This window comes from Odocoileus virginianus, chromosome 23 (genome assembly GCF_023699985.2).
Source record: "Odocoileus virginianus isolate 20LAN1187 ecotype Illinois chromosome 23, Ovbor_1.2, whole genome shotgun sequence".
NCBI lineage: Eukaryota > Metazoa > Chordata > Mammalia > Artiodactyla > Cervidae > Odocoileus > Odocoileus virginianus.
The window spans coordinates 49447168-49463211 of NC_069696.1; the positions used below are offsets into that span (position 1 = coordinate 49447168).

The window sequence follows — 16044 nt, forward strand, 5'->3', positions numbered from 1 at the left end:
CCATGATAACCTTAGAATTAACATATGTATTTTTCTGTTTATTTACAATCCTAACATCCTCTTTTGGTGATATTCTATTATCTAATAAATTTATTACTTGTATCTTTTATGGTAAGCTGCCTGACATGTTTTTGAAAATAGGAAATGGATAAGTAAGTTTTAATAAATTTAAATGCATATTTGAAATATTGGTCCTATATATAATAGAGAAATTCACATATTGTTTCTTTCAACTGACCAGAAGATGAAATGATTTCAAATCCTCTAGCCCAAGAGATTGGTGAGGAAAGAATTGAGGAACTTATTGACACAACGAGTGGGTCTCTGGCTTTACCTCTAAGCATCACAGTTGACAAACCTGTTCTCCCACTTTCAAAAGGTAATTTCAGTTTCCATTAGTTCTTTTGAGAACTTTTAAGGAAGAACTGACTTTTTAAAATAGACCTTACTTTTTTAGAACAGTGTTAGGTTCACAGAAAAATTGAACAAAAAGTGCAGGGAATTCACATATATACACAGCCTCCCCCCCGATCAAAACCCTACACCAGAGTGGTTATTTGCTGTAATCCATGCACCTACACTGATACATCATTATCACTCAAAGCCCATGATTTACAGTAGTGTGCATTCTTGGTGGTGTATATTTTGTGGGTTTTGACAGATGTCTGATGACTGTCCCGCCATTATAGTATCATACAGAATAGTTCCACAGCTTTGAAAATGCCCTGTATGTCCAGTTTCTCAGTCGTGTCCAACTCATTGCGACACTATAGACTGTAGCCCCACCAAGCTCTTCTGTCCATGGGATTCTCCAGGCAAGAACACTGCAGTAGGTTGCCATCATCTCATTTGGGGAACCTTCCCAACCCAGTGATTGAACCCGCGTCTTCTGCACTGCAGGTGGATTTTTTTTATTAGCCATCGAGGAATTTGTCTTTCCTTCCCCAATACTTCATCTACTTGTGGTTTTGTCCTTATAATGCCACTTAAGAGTGGAAAGAAGAGCCCCATGCTCAGGGCAGTTAGGAGGGATGCAATCACAATTCATTAATGGTTACATACTATACTGCCTGTGGTCAAACCATGACAGAAGCAAAACAAGCATGATTTGCACACTGGAGGAGCAAAAGTTATCAACAATAACTAGGATAAGTGTGAGAAGAGAAATGCATGGTGCCCGAAGAAAGGGTGCAAATGAGAAGAGAAGAGGAACTAGAAGAAAACTCTGAGAAAGATTAATATTTAGAGGACAGGCTGAAAAAGAAGAGCCAGCAAAAATTTGATTTTTACCTATTATGAGTGAAAAAGAAAAACTTGTCTCATCATTTTCCCATGAGGATATAGGATACCTTATCTGTCTCTGGAGAAACCTGTATGCAGGTCAAGAAGCATTAATATCAGTAACCTCAGATATGCACATGACACCACCCTAATGGCAGAAAGTGAAGAGGAGCTAAAGAGCCTCTTGATGAAGGTGAAAGAGGAGTGAAAACGCTGGCTTAAAACTCGACATTCAAAAACCAAAGATCATGGCATCAGGTCCCATCACTTCATGGCAAATAGATGGGGAAAAAGTGGAAATTGACAGATTTCATTTTCTTGGGCTCCAAAATCACTGTGGATGGTAACTCAAGCCATGAAATGAAAGAACACTTGCTTTTTGGAAGGAAATCTATGACAAACCTAAATAACGTATTGAAAAACAGAGACATCACCTGGCTGACAAAGGTCTGTACAGTCAAAGCTATGGTTTTCATGTATGGATGTTCAGAGTTGGACCGTAAGAAGGCTGAGTGCTGAAGCCTTGATGCTTTCAAGTTGTGGTGCTGGAGAACTCTCAAGAGTCCACTGGACAGCACGGAGATCAAACCAGTCAATCCTAAAGTACATCAACCTTGAATATTCTTTGGAATTACTGACGCTGAAGCTGAAGCTTCAATCCTTTGGCCACCTGATACAGAGTTGACACATTTGAAAGACCCTGATGCTGGGAAAGATTGAGGCAGCTGAAGAAGGGGATGACAGAGGATGCGATAGTTAGATAGCCTCACCAATTCAGTGGACATGAGTTTGAGCAAACTCCAGGAGATAGTGAAGAACAGGGAAGCCTGACGAGCTGCAGTCCATGGGGTCAGAAAGAATCAGACACAGCTTAGTGACTAAACAAAAACAAAAAAGAAATTCCTAACTAAAGATGGATATAATTTATCAGTGAAGATGCTTATAAAAGTAATTTTCATTTGTTGGGCCTTTCTCTGGGCCAAGTAACTTGTTAATGCATTTTATATTTGTTATCTATAATTTAATAATAGGCCTGAAATGTGAGGATAGAACTTTCATTTTATAGTTGGGGAAACAGACTCAAAAGGATAAATAAAAAAGACAAGGTAAGGGAAAGACATTTTTATTTTTTTATCTTTGTTATACATAAACATAATATAAAACATTAAAGTAGTCCTACAGATTTTCTCACCAAAAAAATAATTTCCTACCCTTCTCCTCTCATGCATTTGCCCCTCTCCAAAGACAACCATTTACAATTCTCCACATTGTAACTCATGTATGTTATAAATATCTCATGTCTCTAAACGTCATGCTTCTACTGCTGCTTCATGCTTTTTCAGTTTTACAGACATTAATTTTCTAAAAAGGAAAATAGGGATTATGCCTCTCCTTTTTCTTGCATTTGTCTCCCAAATACTTTAAATGATTCACATGCATTTATATACTATTCTATGAATAACATATTTAACAAAAAATGTTAGGTGAAAATAGAAATATCTTTGGTTTTAACACTTTTGTGTTTAGCCAGATATTTTAAACATTGTTGCAAAACAATAATTATTAAGTTTTGCATTTTAAAAAAGGAGATTTTCTTGGCTGTGCTGTGTATCTTCTGGGATCTTAATTCTCCTACAAGGGATTGAACCTGGGTCATGGCTTACCTGGTAACTCAGCTGGTAAAGAATCCACCTGCAGTGTGGGAGACCTGGGTTCAATCCCTGGGTTGGGAAGATTTCCTGGAGAAGGGAACGGCTACCTACTCCAGTATTTTGGCCTGGAGAATTCCATGGACTATCCATGCAAAAAGTCGGACACAACTGAGCGACTTTCACTTTCACGGCAGTAAAATTCTGAGTTCTGACCACTGAACTGCCAGGGAATCCCCTAAAAAAGGAGACTTCATGTTAAAACAAAAATCAGCCAAGTCTGGGAACCTCTACTTTACTTTTGTTTAGACTATTTATTTTACAGACAAGGAAACTGAGACTCAGAAAATTTAGATAACTTGCGAATTTTCCGCAGTTAACGAATGGCATCAAGACTCAGACTCGGGGACTTCCCTGGTGGTTCAGTGGTTGAGGGGTGGGGGTTCAATCCCTTGTCGGGGAACTAGGATCCCACATGCCTTGGAGGAACTAAGCCTGTGGGCTGCATGCTGCGCCAGAAGATCTGGTGTGCTGTAACTAAGACTCGACACAGTGAAATAAATAAGTTTTTAAAAAGGACTCACACCTAGATTTCCATACTTTTACCCAGTGTCTTATCATTGTTGCTGCAACAAAGTATTGTAAACTATTAAATGGGTACAGTTGAAATATGTGTAGTTGGTGTGTTTGCTCTTTGTACCAACTGAACGTGTCAGCCTTCAAAATAGAGAAACAACCTATTTTAGTTGTTCTTTCTAATAAAACACAGTTTTGAGAGAGGTACTCTTTCATAAGTTACTAATAACAAGTCTCTTTATCTTTGAAAGTCTTAAATCTACTAAATCCACTAAAGTAGGTTTTTTATTGTTTTTTTTTGTTTGTTTTGTAAAAGAGTTTGCAAAAGAGAACTAACTTTAAAATTGACTGTTCTTATATCTAATGAGTGAAAAAAATTCACTTTTAAAAAATTTTCGTACCAAAATTTTTGGAAAAATGCATTTGGAAGTTTCTCTAAATTCTAATAAATCAGGCACGGTTGGAGATTTTGTTATTATCCACTGAAATCTGACTATTCTGTGATCCTCAAGCACAAAAACACCCCCTCAGATGTATTAACACATTAAAACTGTCTGGTTTTATAAAATTAAATAATTAACTGGCCCACAAGAAAATCTAAGCTACTTTCTATTTGGAAAAATATGGTTGGTTAAAGGTATTCAGTTGGCAATATTCCTGTATAAATGTCAGCCAAGAAATAAAAGTATCGAGTTCTTCTTTTCTTTGTTTTTGAAAAAGGTCATTCCTTAATTCCCCAAAAAACTGAGAAACCTACTTCATTTGAATTGAGTCGAAAATTCTGCTAGCAGTGATAAAGCCAGGACTGCAGGCTTCTTGCAAATTCGCATTTGTGTGACTAATAGAGTCAAGGTGAATCTTTGCTGAGATTTGTTTATTTTTTACAGGTGAGGTGTGTTTCTTTGCTGAGATTTGTTTATTTTTTACAGGTGTTTCTGATAACACCTGTAAAATGTATTAGAAATATAAAAAAATATATAATGGCTAACATTTTGAAGCTAATACACTGATATTTTTGAAATATGTTTTAGAAATGCTAGGGATTCTAAAGAGGTAGGCACTTTCCCTCTCCCTTGAGGGGAATGTCCAGATCCGCTAGAGCAATTCCACTATTCATCAGCTTTACTTGACTTCCAGAAGAATACATTGTACAAAGGTTTCCTCAGCCAACGCGAAGTGTGATTCCTACTGAACACACTGTACTTCTCCCACCAAAACATTTATACACTGAATGAAACTGCCTGTTGACTTGTCTTTATTTCCTACTGGAGTGGGAGGTGCTTAGGGAAAGACCTCATCTTTGGTCACCGTTGTAGTCCCCGTTGAATGGCCCAGAGCTTAGCTGTTGGTATGTAACATTTAGTGACTGAATGGCTCATATATTGCCTCCTCATTTTACAAAAATTTTCTTTTTATTTACACACATACACTCATCTATACATATATGTGTATATATGTGTGTTTAGGCCATCCTAAATGCTGGATGGACTGTATGCTCTTCAAATGCAAAGTATGTCCCCTTGTATCCCCTTCACCCAGCACAGAGATGATTGGATAAGAAATGCTCCATTAAGAATACGGTGGTAAAGCGAGCTTGGGATGTTTCGAGAGAACAGCATTGAAACATGTATATTATCAAGGGTGAAACAGATCACCAGCCCAGGTTGGATGCATGAGACAAGTGCTCGGGCCTGGTGCACTGGGAAGACCCAGAGGGATCGGGTGGAGAGGGAGGTGGGAGAGGGGACCGGGATGGGGAATACATGTAAATCCATGGCTAATTCCTGTCAATGTATGACAAAAACCACTACAATATTGTAAAGTAATTAGCCTCCAACTAATAAAAATAAATGGAAAAAAAGAAAAAGAATAAGGTGGTGACTGTATGTGTTGCCACAATGTCCTTCTTGAGTCTTAATTTCCTCATATGGCACTAACTATTCTGTTTATCAGCTCTGCACTTGGCTAGTATATCTAGACATGCACATTTCTCTGCTCCCTCTCCTTCGGGTCTTGACTCAAATATCATCTTCCTAATAATAATTCCCACACATCTTATTTAAAATCACAACACTAATTCCATAGTGTAGTCTGATCTCCTTTTTTCCTTCATTTCTCTCCAGCGAACTAACTACAAACTGACACAGAGATACTTCACTTTTTGTTATTTATTGTCTGCCTCCCTCTTCCCCGTAGACTATAAGCTCCATTAAGGCAAGAATTTTGCCTGTTTTGGTTACCACTATGTCCCCGGAACCTAGAACAGTGTCTAATACAAAATAGGTCTCAAAATGTTTGTTGAGTAAATGAATATTCTGTCTTGATGCTATTGCCGAATAGTCTTTTTTCTACTTTGGGATTTATTTGTAAGAATCTATTCACGCTTCTTGGTGATTGATAAAATTTGCCTTCATCCATTTCATGTGTGGCTATCCTTTTCTCCTCACCTATGGATGGCTGCTGAAAGGTCATTATATATATCTTTTTCTAGCACTTAATTCAGTGCTATGCCCAAAGGTTGGTATTAACAAATATGGACTGATTGATTAGAGGCTATTTTTTCCCTGAGAAACCTGTATGCAGGACAAGAAGCAGCAGTTAGAACTAGACACGGAACATCAGACTGGTTCAAAATTGGGAAAGGAGTATGTCAAGGCTGTATATTGTCACCCTGCTTACTTAACTTACATGCAGAGTACATCATGTGAAATGCTGGGCTGAATGAATCATAAGCTGGACTCAAGATTGCCAGAAGAAATATCAACAACCTGAGATATGCAGATGATACCACTTTAGTGGCAAAAAGTGAAGAGGAACTAAAGAGCCTCTTGATGAAGAGAAAAGAGGAGAGTGAAAAAGCTGGCTTGAAACTCAACGTTCAAAAAAACTAAGATCCTATCACTTCATGGTAAGTAGATGGGGAAATTGTGGAAACAGTGTCAGTTTTCATTCTTTTGGGCTCCAAAATCAATGCGGACAGTGACTATAGCCACGAAATTAAAAGATGCTTGCTCCTTGGAAGAATAGCTATGACAAACCCAGACAGTATACTAAAAAGCAGAGACATCATTTTGCTGACAAAGGTCCATCTAGTCAAAACTATGGTTTTTCCAGTAGTCATGTATGGATGTGAGAGTTGCATCATAAAGAAGGCTGAGCACTGACAAATTAATACTTTCAAACTGTGGTGCTGGAGAAGACTCTTGAGAGTCTTGAGAGCAAGGAGATCAAACCAGTCCATTCTAAAGGAAATCAAACCTTGAGTATTCACTGGAAGGACAGTTGCTGAAGCTGAAGTGCCAATACTTTGGCCACCTGATGCGAAAAGGTGACTCACTGGAAAAGACCCTGATACTGGGAAAGATTGAAGGCAAGAGGAGAAGGTGGCAACAGAAGATGAGATGGTTGAATGGCATCACTGATTCAGTGGACATGAGTTTGAGCAAACTCTGGGAGATAGTGAAGGACAGGGAAGCCTGGCGTGCTATAGTTCATGGGGTTGCAAAGTGTCAGACACGACTTACAGACTGAATAATAACAAATGATCTTAGGTCTTTACTAAAAGATTGTTGATTTATTTTTGGTCAGTAACTCAGCAGTAGCAAACTCAGATACCTTTAGGAGCCAGACAAATCAGAGAGCGTGTGAGTATTTCATGTTCATACGTGTAGGGAAAATATATACTGTCATTTTGCTTGAAATGCAAGGCCCTTGTTGTTTAGTCTCTAAGTTGTGTCTGATTCTTTTGCAACTCCGCCAGGCTCCTCTGTCAATGGAATTTGCCAAGCAATGGCCCCATTGGCTGTTTTTCCTTTTCCTGCTTAAGACAGAGATATAACTCTAGGGAAATTAATTTCTACTGTAGCAAAACCAATAGCATGATATCATGAAAATGGTAGCTGACAGTCAACTTCACTGTTTGGGGTACAGTAGGAAGTGGTGGGGTTTGTGGTGAGCTGGAAATGACATGTCAGTGCAAAGAGGGTAGCCACTAACTTATATCAGCTAACTTTGGTCAGGCATTAATTCAAGCCCTGTGTTATGCGATCTTATGATACTTTTAAAGAGAAGCTAGAAACCGAGAATTTTATATGAAATTTCCCATTTTTAAACAGGTTAATTCTATTCAAAATACTGTATTCAAAATAACCAGAGAAATCTTGGCCATGATCCAGATTTAATGCATAGGCTATTGGCAGTACCCCTTTATAGATAACAGCCTTGTCATGGCGAAGGGGCTTGCATAATTCAATGAAGCTATGAGCCATGCCATGCAGAGCTGTTCAGGATGGACAGGTCATAATGAAGAGTTCTGACAAAACATGGTCCAGTGGAGGAGGAAAAGGCAAGCCACCCCAGTATTCTTGCCACAAGAACCCCATGAATAGTATGAAAAGGTAAAAAGATATGGCACTGGAAGATGAATCCCCCAGGTTGGGAGATGTCCAATATGTTACTGGGAAGAACAGAGGGCAACCATGGGGTCGCAAAGAGTCAGACACAACTTAGTGACTGAACAACGATGATTGGCAGTAAAGCTCTGCAAGAGATTCACTGTAGCTTTAGCTTCTGTAATTTTCTTTCGTTTAAAGAAAAACATGAATGATGATCCAATGCTTAGAATAAAAAAAAAACTTTATTAACTCTTAACATAAATGACCAGAAACCCAAGTTAAAATTAACCTAATACTATATTTGAATTTAAAAACAATTTAACTACAACTATCCCTGCTTTGAATAAAATTGTAAATAATTAGTAATCTCATTCTCTCAGATGTGCAAAATAATTTATAAGCAGGACCAATAGCTTTTTATATCTGAAATTAACCTATTGATAATACCCCTTAAAAGCTAGATAATATCACTTTATAATTAACATAACCAGAAAATAAAAGTAATATGACTCATAACCCTGATGTATATTTAAAGGTCAATCTTGAAAAGAAAAACTGTAATTTAACCAATTTAATTATCCAGCATTAAATTCATCCATTATATTATGTTAATACTTCTGTATTGTATTATAGAATTTTATAATACTGGTTGAATGTGTGTATCTTATTTATTAGTCCAATAGTTGTATTATTTTTCTTTCTAAGCTGTGGAAGATGTTGGAAACAACAAATATTGTTATGTATTCTTCAGTTGATTCACCTTCCATTCTTGGAAAGTATTTTGGAAACTCTAGTTAAAACACAAATTCTTCAATTAGAGAGGAAGATCTTGTTATCGCTAACACTTGCCTAGACAGAGAGGTGATTCCAAACTTACGTCTACCTGAGTCAGTTCAGTTCAGTCACTCAGTCATGTCTGACTCTTTGCAACTCCATGAACTGCAGCATGCCAGGCCTCCCTGTCCATCACCAACTCCCGGAGTCCACACAAACCCATGTCCATCGAATTGGTGATGCCATCCAACAATCTTATCCTCTGTTGTCCTCTTCTCCTCCTGCTCTCAATCTTTCCCAGCATCAGGGTCTTTTCAAATGAGTCAGCTCTTCGCATCAGGTGGACAAAGTATTGGAGTTTCAGCTTCAGCATCAGTCCCTCCAATGAACACCCAGGACTGACCTCCTTTAGGATGGACTGGTTGGATCTCCTTGCAGTCCAAGGGACTCTCAAGAGTCTTCTCCAACACCACAGTTCAAAAGCATCAGTTCTTTGGCGCTCAACTTTCTTTATAGTCCAGCTCTCACAGCCATACATGACCACTGGAAAAAACATAGCCTTGACCAGACGGATCTTTGTTGGCAAAGTAATGTCTCTGCTTTTTAATATGTTGTCTAGGTTGGTCATAACTTTCCTTCCAAGGAGTAAGTGTCTTTTAATTTCATGGCTGCAGTCACCATCTGCAGTGATTTTGGAGCCCAGAAAAATAAAGTCAGCCACTGTTTCCACTGTTTTCCTATCTATCTGCCATGAAATGATGGGACCGGATGCCATGATCTTAGTTTTAAGTGACCATTTTTATTGTCAATTTATAAGTAAAATGTTCTTTCACATCTTTTGCCCTTGCTTCTTTAAATGTATGAGAACATATTTGTATATATAAGCAAACACCATCTTTGATTTAGAAATTAATCACTGAATTCTCCTTTGATCTAAAATAGAAAGTCCCTGGTTATGACCTGTGAGAAGATGACTGGATATCTTAGTGGTTTCATTCATTTCAGGTCAGTCATGATTTGTCAATCTTCTTTCCCTGCACCAGCCCTGAGTGTTTTTCCACAGTTCTATTATTTACATTTTATAACCATAAAATAACAACCATGATGGTTTTTACTGGTTTATTCATCCCTGCTTTAAAAGAAGCCACAGTTTAGTAGGGGAGATGTTCATGAAACAAAGCATTACAGTACAATGAAATAAGGCCTATCATAAAAGCAGCCTCATTTGTGGAGATGTTCGAGGACCCCTGTAACCTGAATGAGGTCCCTTCTCTTTCACTCCCAACTCCAAGGTATTTGTCACTCCTGGTAAACCAGTTGCTAGGAACCATAGGTATATGACCTTGGGTACTTCAGGCAGAGAGAACTGATATGATGCTTTCTCCCACGTGGGTCAAACAAGAAAAGAACATCAGACTTCAGACCTGGGAACCAGAAAGCTTCAGATCCTAGGAAGAGCTTGGTGATCAGAGACCTGTGAACCATCTTAATCAACCATGGTCCTGTTTGCACATGACATGCATGCATATGTGTGTGTGCTAAGTCACTTCAGTTGTGTCCGGCTCTTTGTGACGCTATGGACCATAGGCCACCAGTCTTCTCTGTCCAAGGGATTCTCCTGGCAAGAATATTGGAGTGGGCTGCCGTGCCCTCCTCCAGGCGATCTTCCTGACCCAGGGATCAAACTTGTGTCTTTTATGTCGCCCCCACTGGCAGGCAGTCTCTTTACCACTAGTACTACCGGGGAAGCCCCTTGCACATGACACGCTTGCTCCTAATATTTACAATAGGCCAAGAACGACCCAACAAGTGGCTGAAACTTCCCCAGCCCCTGAGTCAGAGAGAGTATGGGGACACCAACGAAGAAACATGATTTCTTTAGAAGCCTCTGCAGGAACCAGACAGCAGCCAGTCAGCCTTTATGAGCTTCTAGGCAGAAAGGGTAGGTTACCTGCAAGAAAAATACAATCCACTGCCCTTAATCTTTTCACCTGCAACACTAGGAGCCGAAAAATAATGAGCTACACATTTAAGCAATATGTTCCATTTACCTGGGGGGTAGAGAGGAAGGAAGAGAAGGAAGGAAGGAAAAGGAAGTGAAGAGAAGAAGGAAAGATATTTCAGGATCATCCAGAATTCATAGCAAGAATCACTTAAGAACCCCATCCTAAGAAAATGTTCAAAGATACATTTTAATGCATTTACAAAAAAATAGCCAGAACCCCAAGATGGAGACAGGTAAAGAGGAAGGAAATATTGGTAAGCAATGAACTTTGGTCTGTGTATTCTATTTTCTCTTCTCCCTAATTTTGTACCCACATATGTGCATGCATAGAAACATACATGTATGGGTACAAACATACATGCATGCATATAGACACACATACACACATAAATTCCAAGTTGATAAGGTAAAACTGTGTGAGAATGTACAAAGTGTTAAGTGCTAAATATGACGTCAACAAAGAAGGTACATAGTGTTAAGGGAAATTATAATAAATACTAATCTATCTCAGCAAAATCTGGGGTTGGGAAGGTGGCAGATGAGGGGAAGGGGGAATTATAGGCCTTCCAAAGTCATCACTGAAGGGAGGGAGGAGTGAAAGAATCTTAAATTTCTTTTATTTTATAAAGAAATACTGAATTCAGAGGCTTTTAAATACATACATATGGCTGTGCAGGATCTTAGTTGTCGCACAAGGGATGTTTGATATTTCTTGCAGCATGCAGGATCTTTAGTTGCAGCATGTGGGATCTAGCTCCCTGACCAGGGATCAAAAGCAGTCCCGCCTGCATTGCAAGTGAAGAATCTTAGCCACTGGACCATCACTGAAGTCCCCTAAATTTCTTATCTATTGGAGTTGGGAAAAAAAAAGGGGGGAAAGAGTGTGCAGTGGGATTTAAACAGTGCATCTTGATGGGAAAGCATTTAGTATCTTATTTTCAAATAATAATGCAACCCTATGCACCTAATGATCAGAGCAGGAAATGAGAGAGGACCCACCAATGGAATAGAACAGTATAGATGAACTCTTCTCTACAAAATCTAACACAGGTAGAACAAATAATGAAACAGTGGCCCCAGATATTATAATTCCCTGAAAGTCAAGGTAGAAAAAAGTATGGTGGTATCTAGTAAGGAAAAATCTATTCCTTCTCATTTACTCAGTCATCCAGCAAAAATTACTGAAAAGATTTTCTAGTTGTTTTTTCTTAGATTGTTAATTATAAGCTAAATTTCATTATGCTTTATCAAACAATGTTTTAGGTAATTAAATGGAAATGTCAACCATTGATTTATTTTGTTTTTTATCTCCAGGATTGATAACTGGCTTAATGCAGCAATTGAATGCTTGGAATATTTCCCTGGTCAGTTAATAGTTACTGTTGGCCAGGAGTTAGTACAACACAGAAATGAAGAGACAAAACTGAATACACAGAAGAAGTTACTCTTTGATGTCATAATAAAATATTATAATCAGGAGTTCAGTTCAGTTCATTTCAATTGATCAGTCGTGACCGACTCTTTGCAACGCCATGAACCACAGCATGCCAGGCTGTGTGAACATGTGGAAGTTCACGGTTCACATACTGCTGAAGCCTGGCTTAGAGAATTTTGAGCATTACTTTACTAGCATGGGAGATGAATGCAATTGTGCAGTAGTTTGAGCATTCTTTGGTATTGCCTTTCTTTGGCATTGGAATGAAAACTGACCTGGCACACCAACTCCAGGAGTCCACCCAAACTCATGTCCATTGAGTCGGTGATGCCATCCAACTATCTCATCCTCTGTCAACCTCTTCTCCTCCTACCCTCAATCTTTCTCAGCATCAGGGTCTTTTCCAATGAGTCAGCTCTTCGCATCAGGTGGACAAAGTACTGGAGTTTCAGCTTCAACATCAGTCCTTCCAATGAACACCCAGGACTGATCCCTTTAGGATGGACTAGTTGGATCTCCTTGCAGTCCAAGTGACTCTCAAGCGTCTTCTCCAACACCACAGTTCAAAAGCATCAATTCTTTGGCACTCAGCTTTCTTTATAGTCCAACTCTCACATCCATACATGACCACTGGAAAAACCATAGCCTTGACTAGGCAGACCTTTGTTGACAAAGTAAGATCTCTGCTTTTTAATATGCTGTCTAGGTTGGTCATAACTTTCCTTCCAAGGAGTAAGCATCTTTTAATTTCATGGCTGCAATCACCATCTGCAGTAATTTTGGAGCCCCCAAAAATAGTCAGCCACTGTTTCCACTGTTTCCCCATCTATTTGCCATGAAGTGATGGGACTGGATGCCACGATCTTAGTTTTCTGAATGTTGAGCTTTAAGCCAACTTTTTCACTCTCCTCTTTCGCTTTCATCAAGAGGCTCTTTAGTTCTTCTTCACTTTCTGCTATAAGGATGGTGTCCTCTGCATATCTGAGGTTATTGATATTTCTCCCAGCAATCTTGATTCCAGCTTGTGCTTCCTCCACCCCAGCATTTCTTATGATATACTCTGCATATAAGTTAAGTAAGCAAGGTGACAATATACAGCCTTGACATACTCCTTTTCCCATTTGGAACCAGTCTGTTGTTCCATGTCCAGTTCTAACTGTTGCTTCCTAACCTGCATACAGGTTTCTTAAGAGGCAGGTCAGGTGGTCTGGTATTCCCATCTCTTTCAGAATTTTCCACAGTTTATTGTGATCCACACAGTCAAAGGCTTTGGCATAGTCAATACAGCAGAAATAGATGTTTTTCTGGAACTCTCTTGCTTTTTCAATGATCCAGCAGATATTGGCAATTTGATCTCTGGTTCCTCTGCATTTTCTAAAACTAGCTTGAACATCTGGAAATTCACGGTTCACGTATTGCTGAAGCCTGGCTTAGAGAATTTTGAGTATGACTTTACTAGCGTGTGAGATGAGTGCAATTGTGCAGTAGTTTGAGCATTCTTTGGCATTGCCTTTCTTTGGCATTGGAATGAAAATGGACCTTTTCCAGTCCTGTGGCCACTGCTGAGTTTTCCAAATTAGGAGAGAGGCTGCTTATTAACTGATGAGTGTATTGGTATTTATTCAGGAATTTTTGAACGTTTAGTTAAGAGATGTTTAAACTTCAGTTTGTTGCATAATAATAAAGCCTGAGGATTGAGTTGCGGGAGATTACATGTGTTATGTGAGTATTGCTTTTTTTGGCTGTGCTCTGAAGCAGGTAGGCTCTTAGTTCCCCAAGAAGGGATTGAACCCATGCCCCCCTGCAGTGGAAGCAAGGATTCCTAACCATTGGACCACCATGGAATTCCCTGAATGTTGCATTTTAATATTTTTTCTATGGTGTCAAATTACTTCATGGAGTATTTTTTTGTTTTTTGGCTAAAGACCATGGCGTATGGAATCTTAGTTCCCCCACCACAGACAACACCAAGGGACCTGTCAGTGAAAGCACCGAGTCCTAACAACTAGATCACCAGCAAATTCCCTCATACAGTTCTTTTTTCACTTTTTTTCACTACTTTTTGCCTGTCATGTAAATTGTAATGTCAAATGTAATAATGTAGTATAGGGATAAGATCTAAGGTAATTCTATCATAGGGACACTCTAAGAAATATTTTGATAGACTACAGGACTAGAGAGGGGATTCCTGGGATTGGGAAGATCCCCTGGAGAAGGGAAAGGCTACCCACTCCAGTATTCTGGCCTGGAGACTTCCATGGAATATACAGTTGCAAAGAGTTGGACATGACTGAGCCACTTTCACTTTTCACTTTCACAGGACTAGAGAATTGAGGTGTCTGTAAATATTAATTTCTGATGTACTAATTTGATGACCTTTTAGTAAAATAAAAACTAAATGACACATTACGTCTTTTTTTAGCTATGTAGGTGGCCATATAATTTCACATTAAAAACAAATTAAGGGGACTTCTCTGGTGGTCCAGTGCAGAGGATGCAGGTTTGATTCCTGGTCGGGGAACTAAGATCCCACAGGCTGTGTCATGTAGCCAAAAAAAAGAGAAATTAATGTTTGACAGTGCTGGATATAATTATGCATGTGTTTGGCATATTATATAGATAATTTCCTATATGCTTGAAATATTTTATAATAAAAGCTTTCCAAATGTAAAAATGAATCTGCAAACCAAATACAGCATCACAGCATTTTAATTGACTGTTAAGTACTATAATCTGCATTTATTTTTTCCCCTTGCTTCGTCTTCTTTGTAAACCCATGTAACATAAAATGAAAAAAGAACAGCAGCACTTGAAGCCACACTGCTATATCTAAGATTGTTGTCCAACGTTAGAGAAGAATTACGGTGGCTACTTACTTTCACGGCAATTGCATCAGAAGCTAATGCCAACAAATTACAAAAAAAGGTGAAAAAAATTGCAACAACAGTTTTAAAACCTTCTATTTATTTCATTTAAAACCAATTCAAGCTAATGAATCTTCCTGTTTACAGTTTGATAACAAAATGGTGGTCCTGAAAACTCTTGCCAAAGCAGTTCTGCAATCCAAGTCATTATTAAAAGTACAGGCAGGACAACTAGTCCTGTTCCTACTGGAGCTCCACTATGAGCTCTTCAAGGTATGTCTGGCATTGTGCCTGGATACACTTAGTGCTAAGCTATTTGTGTCAGATGGAAAATCAAAGCATGCACTTAATAAGTGATTTACTGAGTACCTATAATGGGCAAAGATTGAAGGAATGCTCTTCCCACACCCACTAAAGAGAAGGAAGCAGATTCAAAACAACCTTGGTATTTAGCTGATATTTACAAGTATATTGATTAATTTCTTCAACCTATTTCTGGTGCATTACTATGTGCCAGACACTGTCTTAGGTACTTGGAATACATTAGCAAACAAAACACAAAGATGCAGGCCCTTTATCACTTTTGCTTCAGGGACCCAGGTTCGATCCCTGGTCGGGGAAACAGGATTCCACAGGCTGCGTGGCACAGACAAAAATAAAAAACACATGCAGTAAGTTGTCATCATATAGTTTGATCGAAAGCAACAAACGCAATAGAAAAGAAAAAAGAGTAGTTTAAGGGAATTTTGAGGTGCTAGGGTGGGGGTTAGTAGGAGCTTATGGTATTAAATGGTGTGGCCAAAACTGGGCTCACTGAGAAAGTGAGATTAGAGCAGAGAGTGGAACGAGGAGCATCAACTAAATGGCCATGAGGGTTGAGGGGGTTGGTTTGGGGCAGAAAAAATGGTTCCTAGAGCAGAGGCCTTGGAGGTGATGCTTGCCTGGGTGCTGAGGAACAAGAGCAAGGAAGCAGGGAGCAGAGGAGAGAGTACTGTGAGATGAGGTCAGAGAGGAGGTGGCCCTTGTAGACAATTGGAGAGACCTTGCCTGTCCTTGGAATAAAGTG

The 16044-nt window shown here is 39.0% G+C and overlaps 1 protein-coding gene across 1 annotated transcript; it reads left to right on the top strand.

Annotated features, from left to right (window-relative positions):
- The first annotated feature begins 249 nt into the window (after positions 1-249).
- On the top strand, positions 250-15454 carry DEPDC4 (DEP domain containing 4). The gene is given in 8 exon segments (XM_070453074.1): positions 250-379; positions 4436-4460; positions 8606-8715; positions 8718-8787; positions 11994-12163; positions 13702-13758; positions 14900-15039; positions 15126-15454. Coding segments are annotated over 8 exon segments (912 nt in total). The 3' UTR covers positions 15336-15454.
- The last annotated feature ends 590 nt before the right edge of the window (positions 15455-16044 follow it).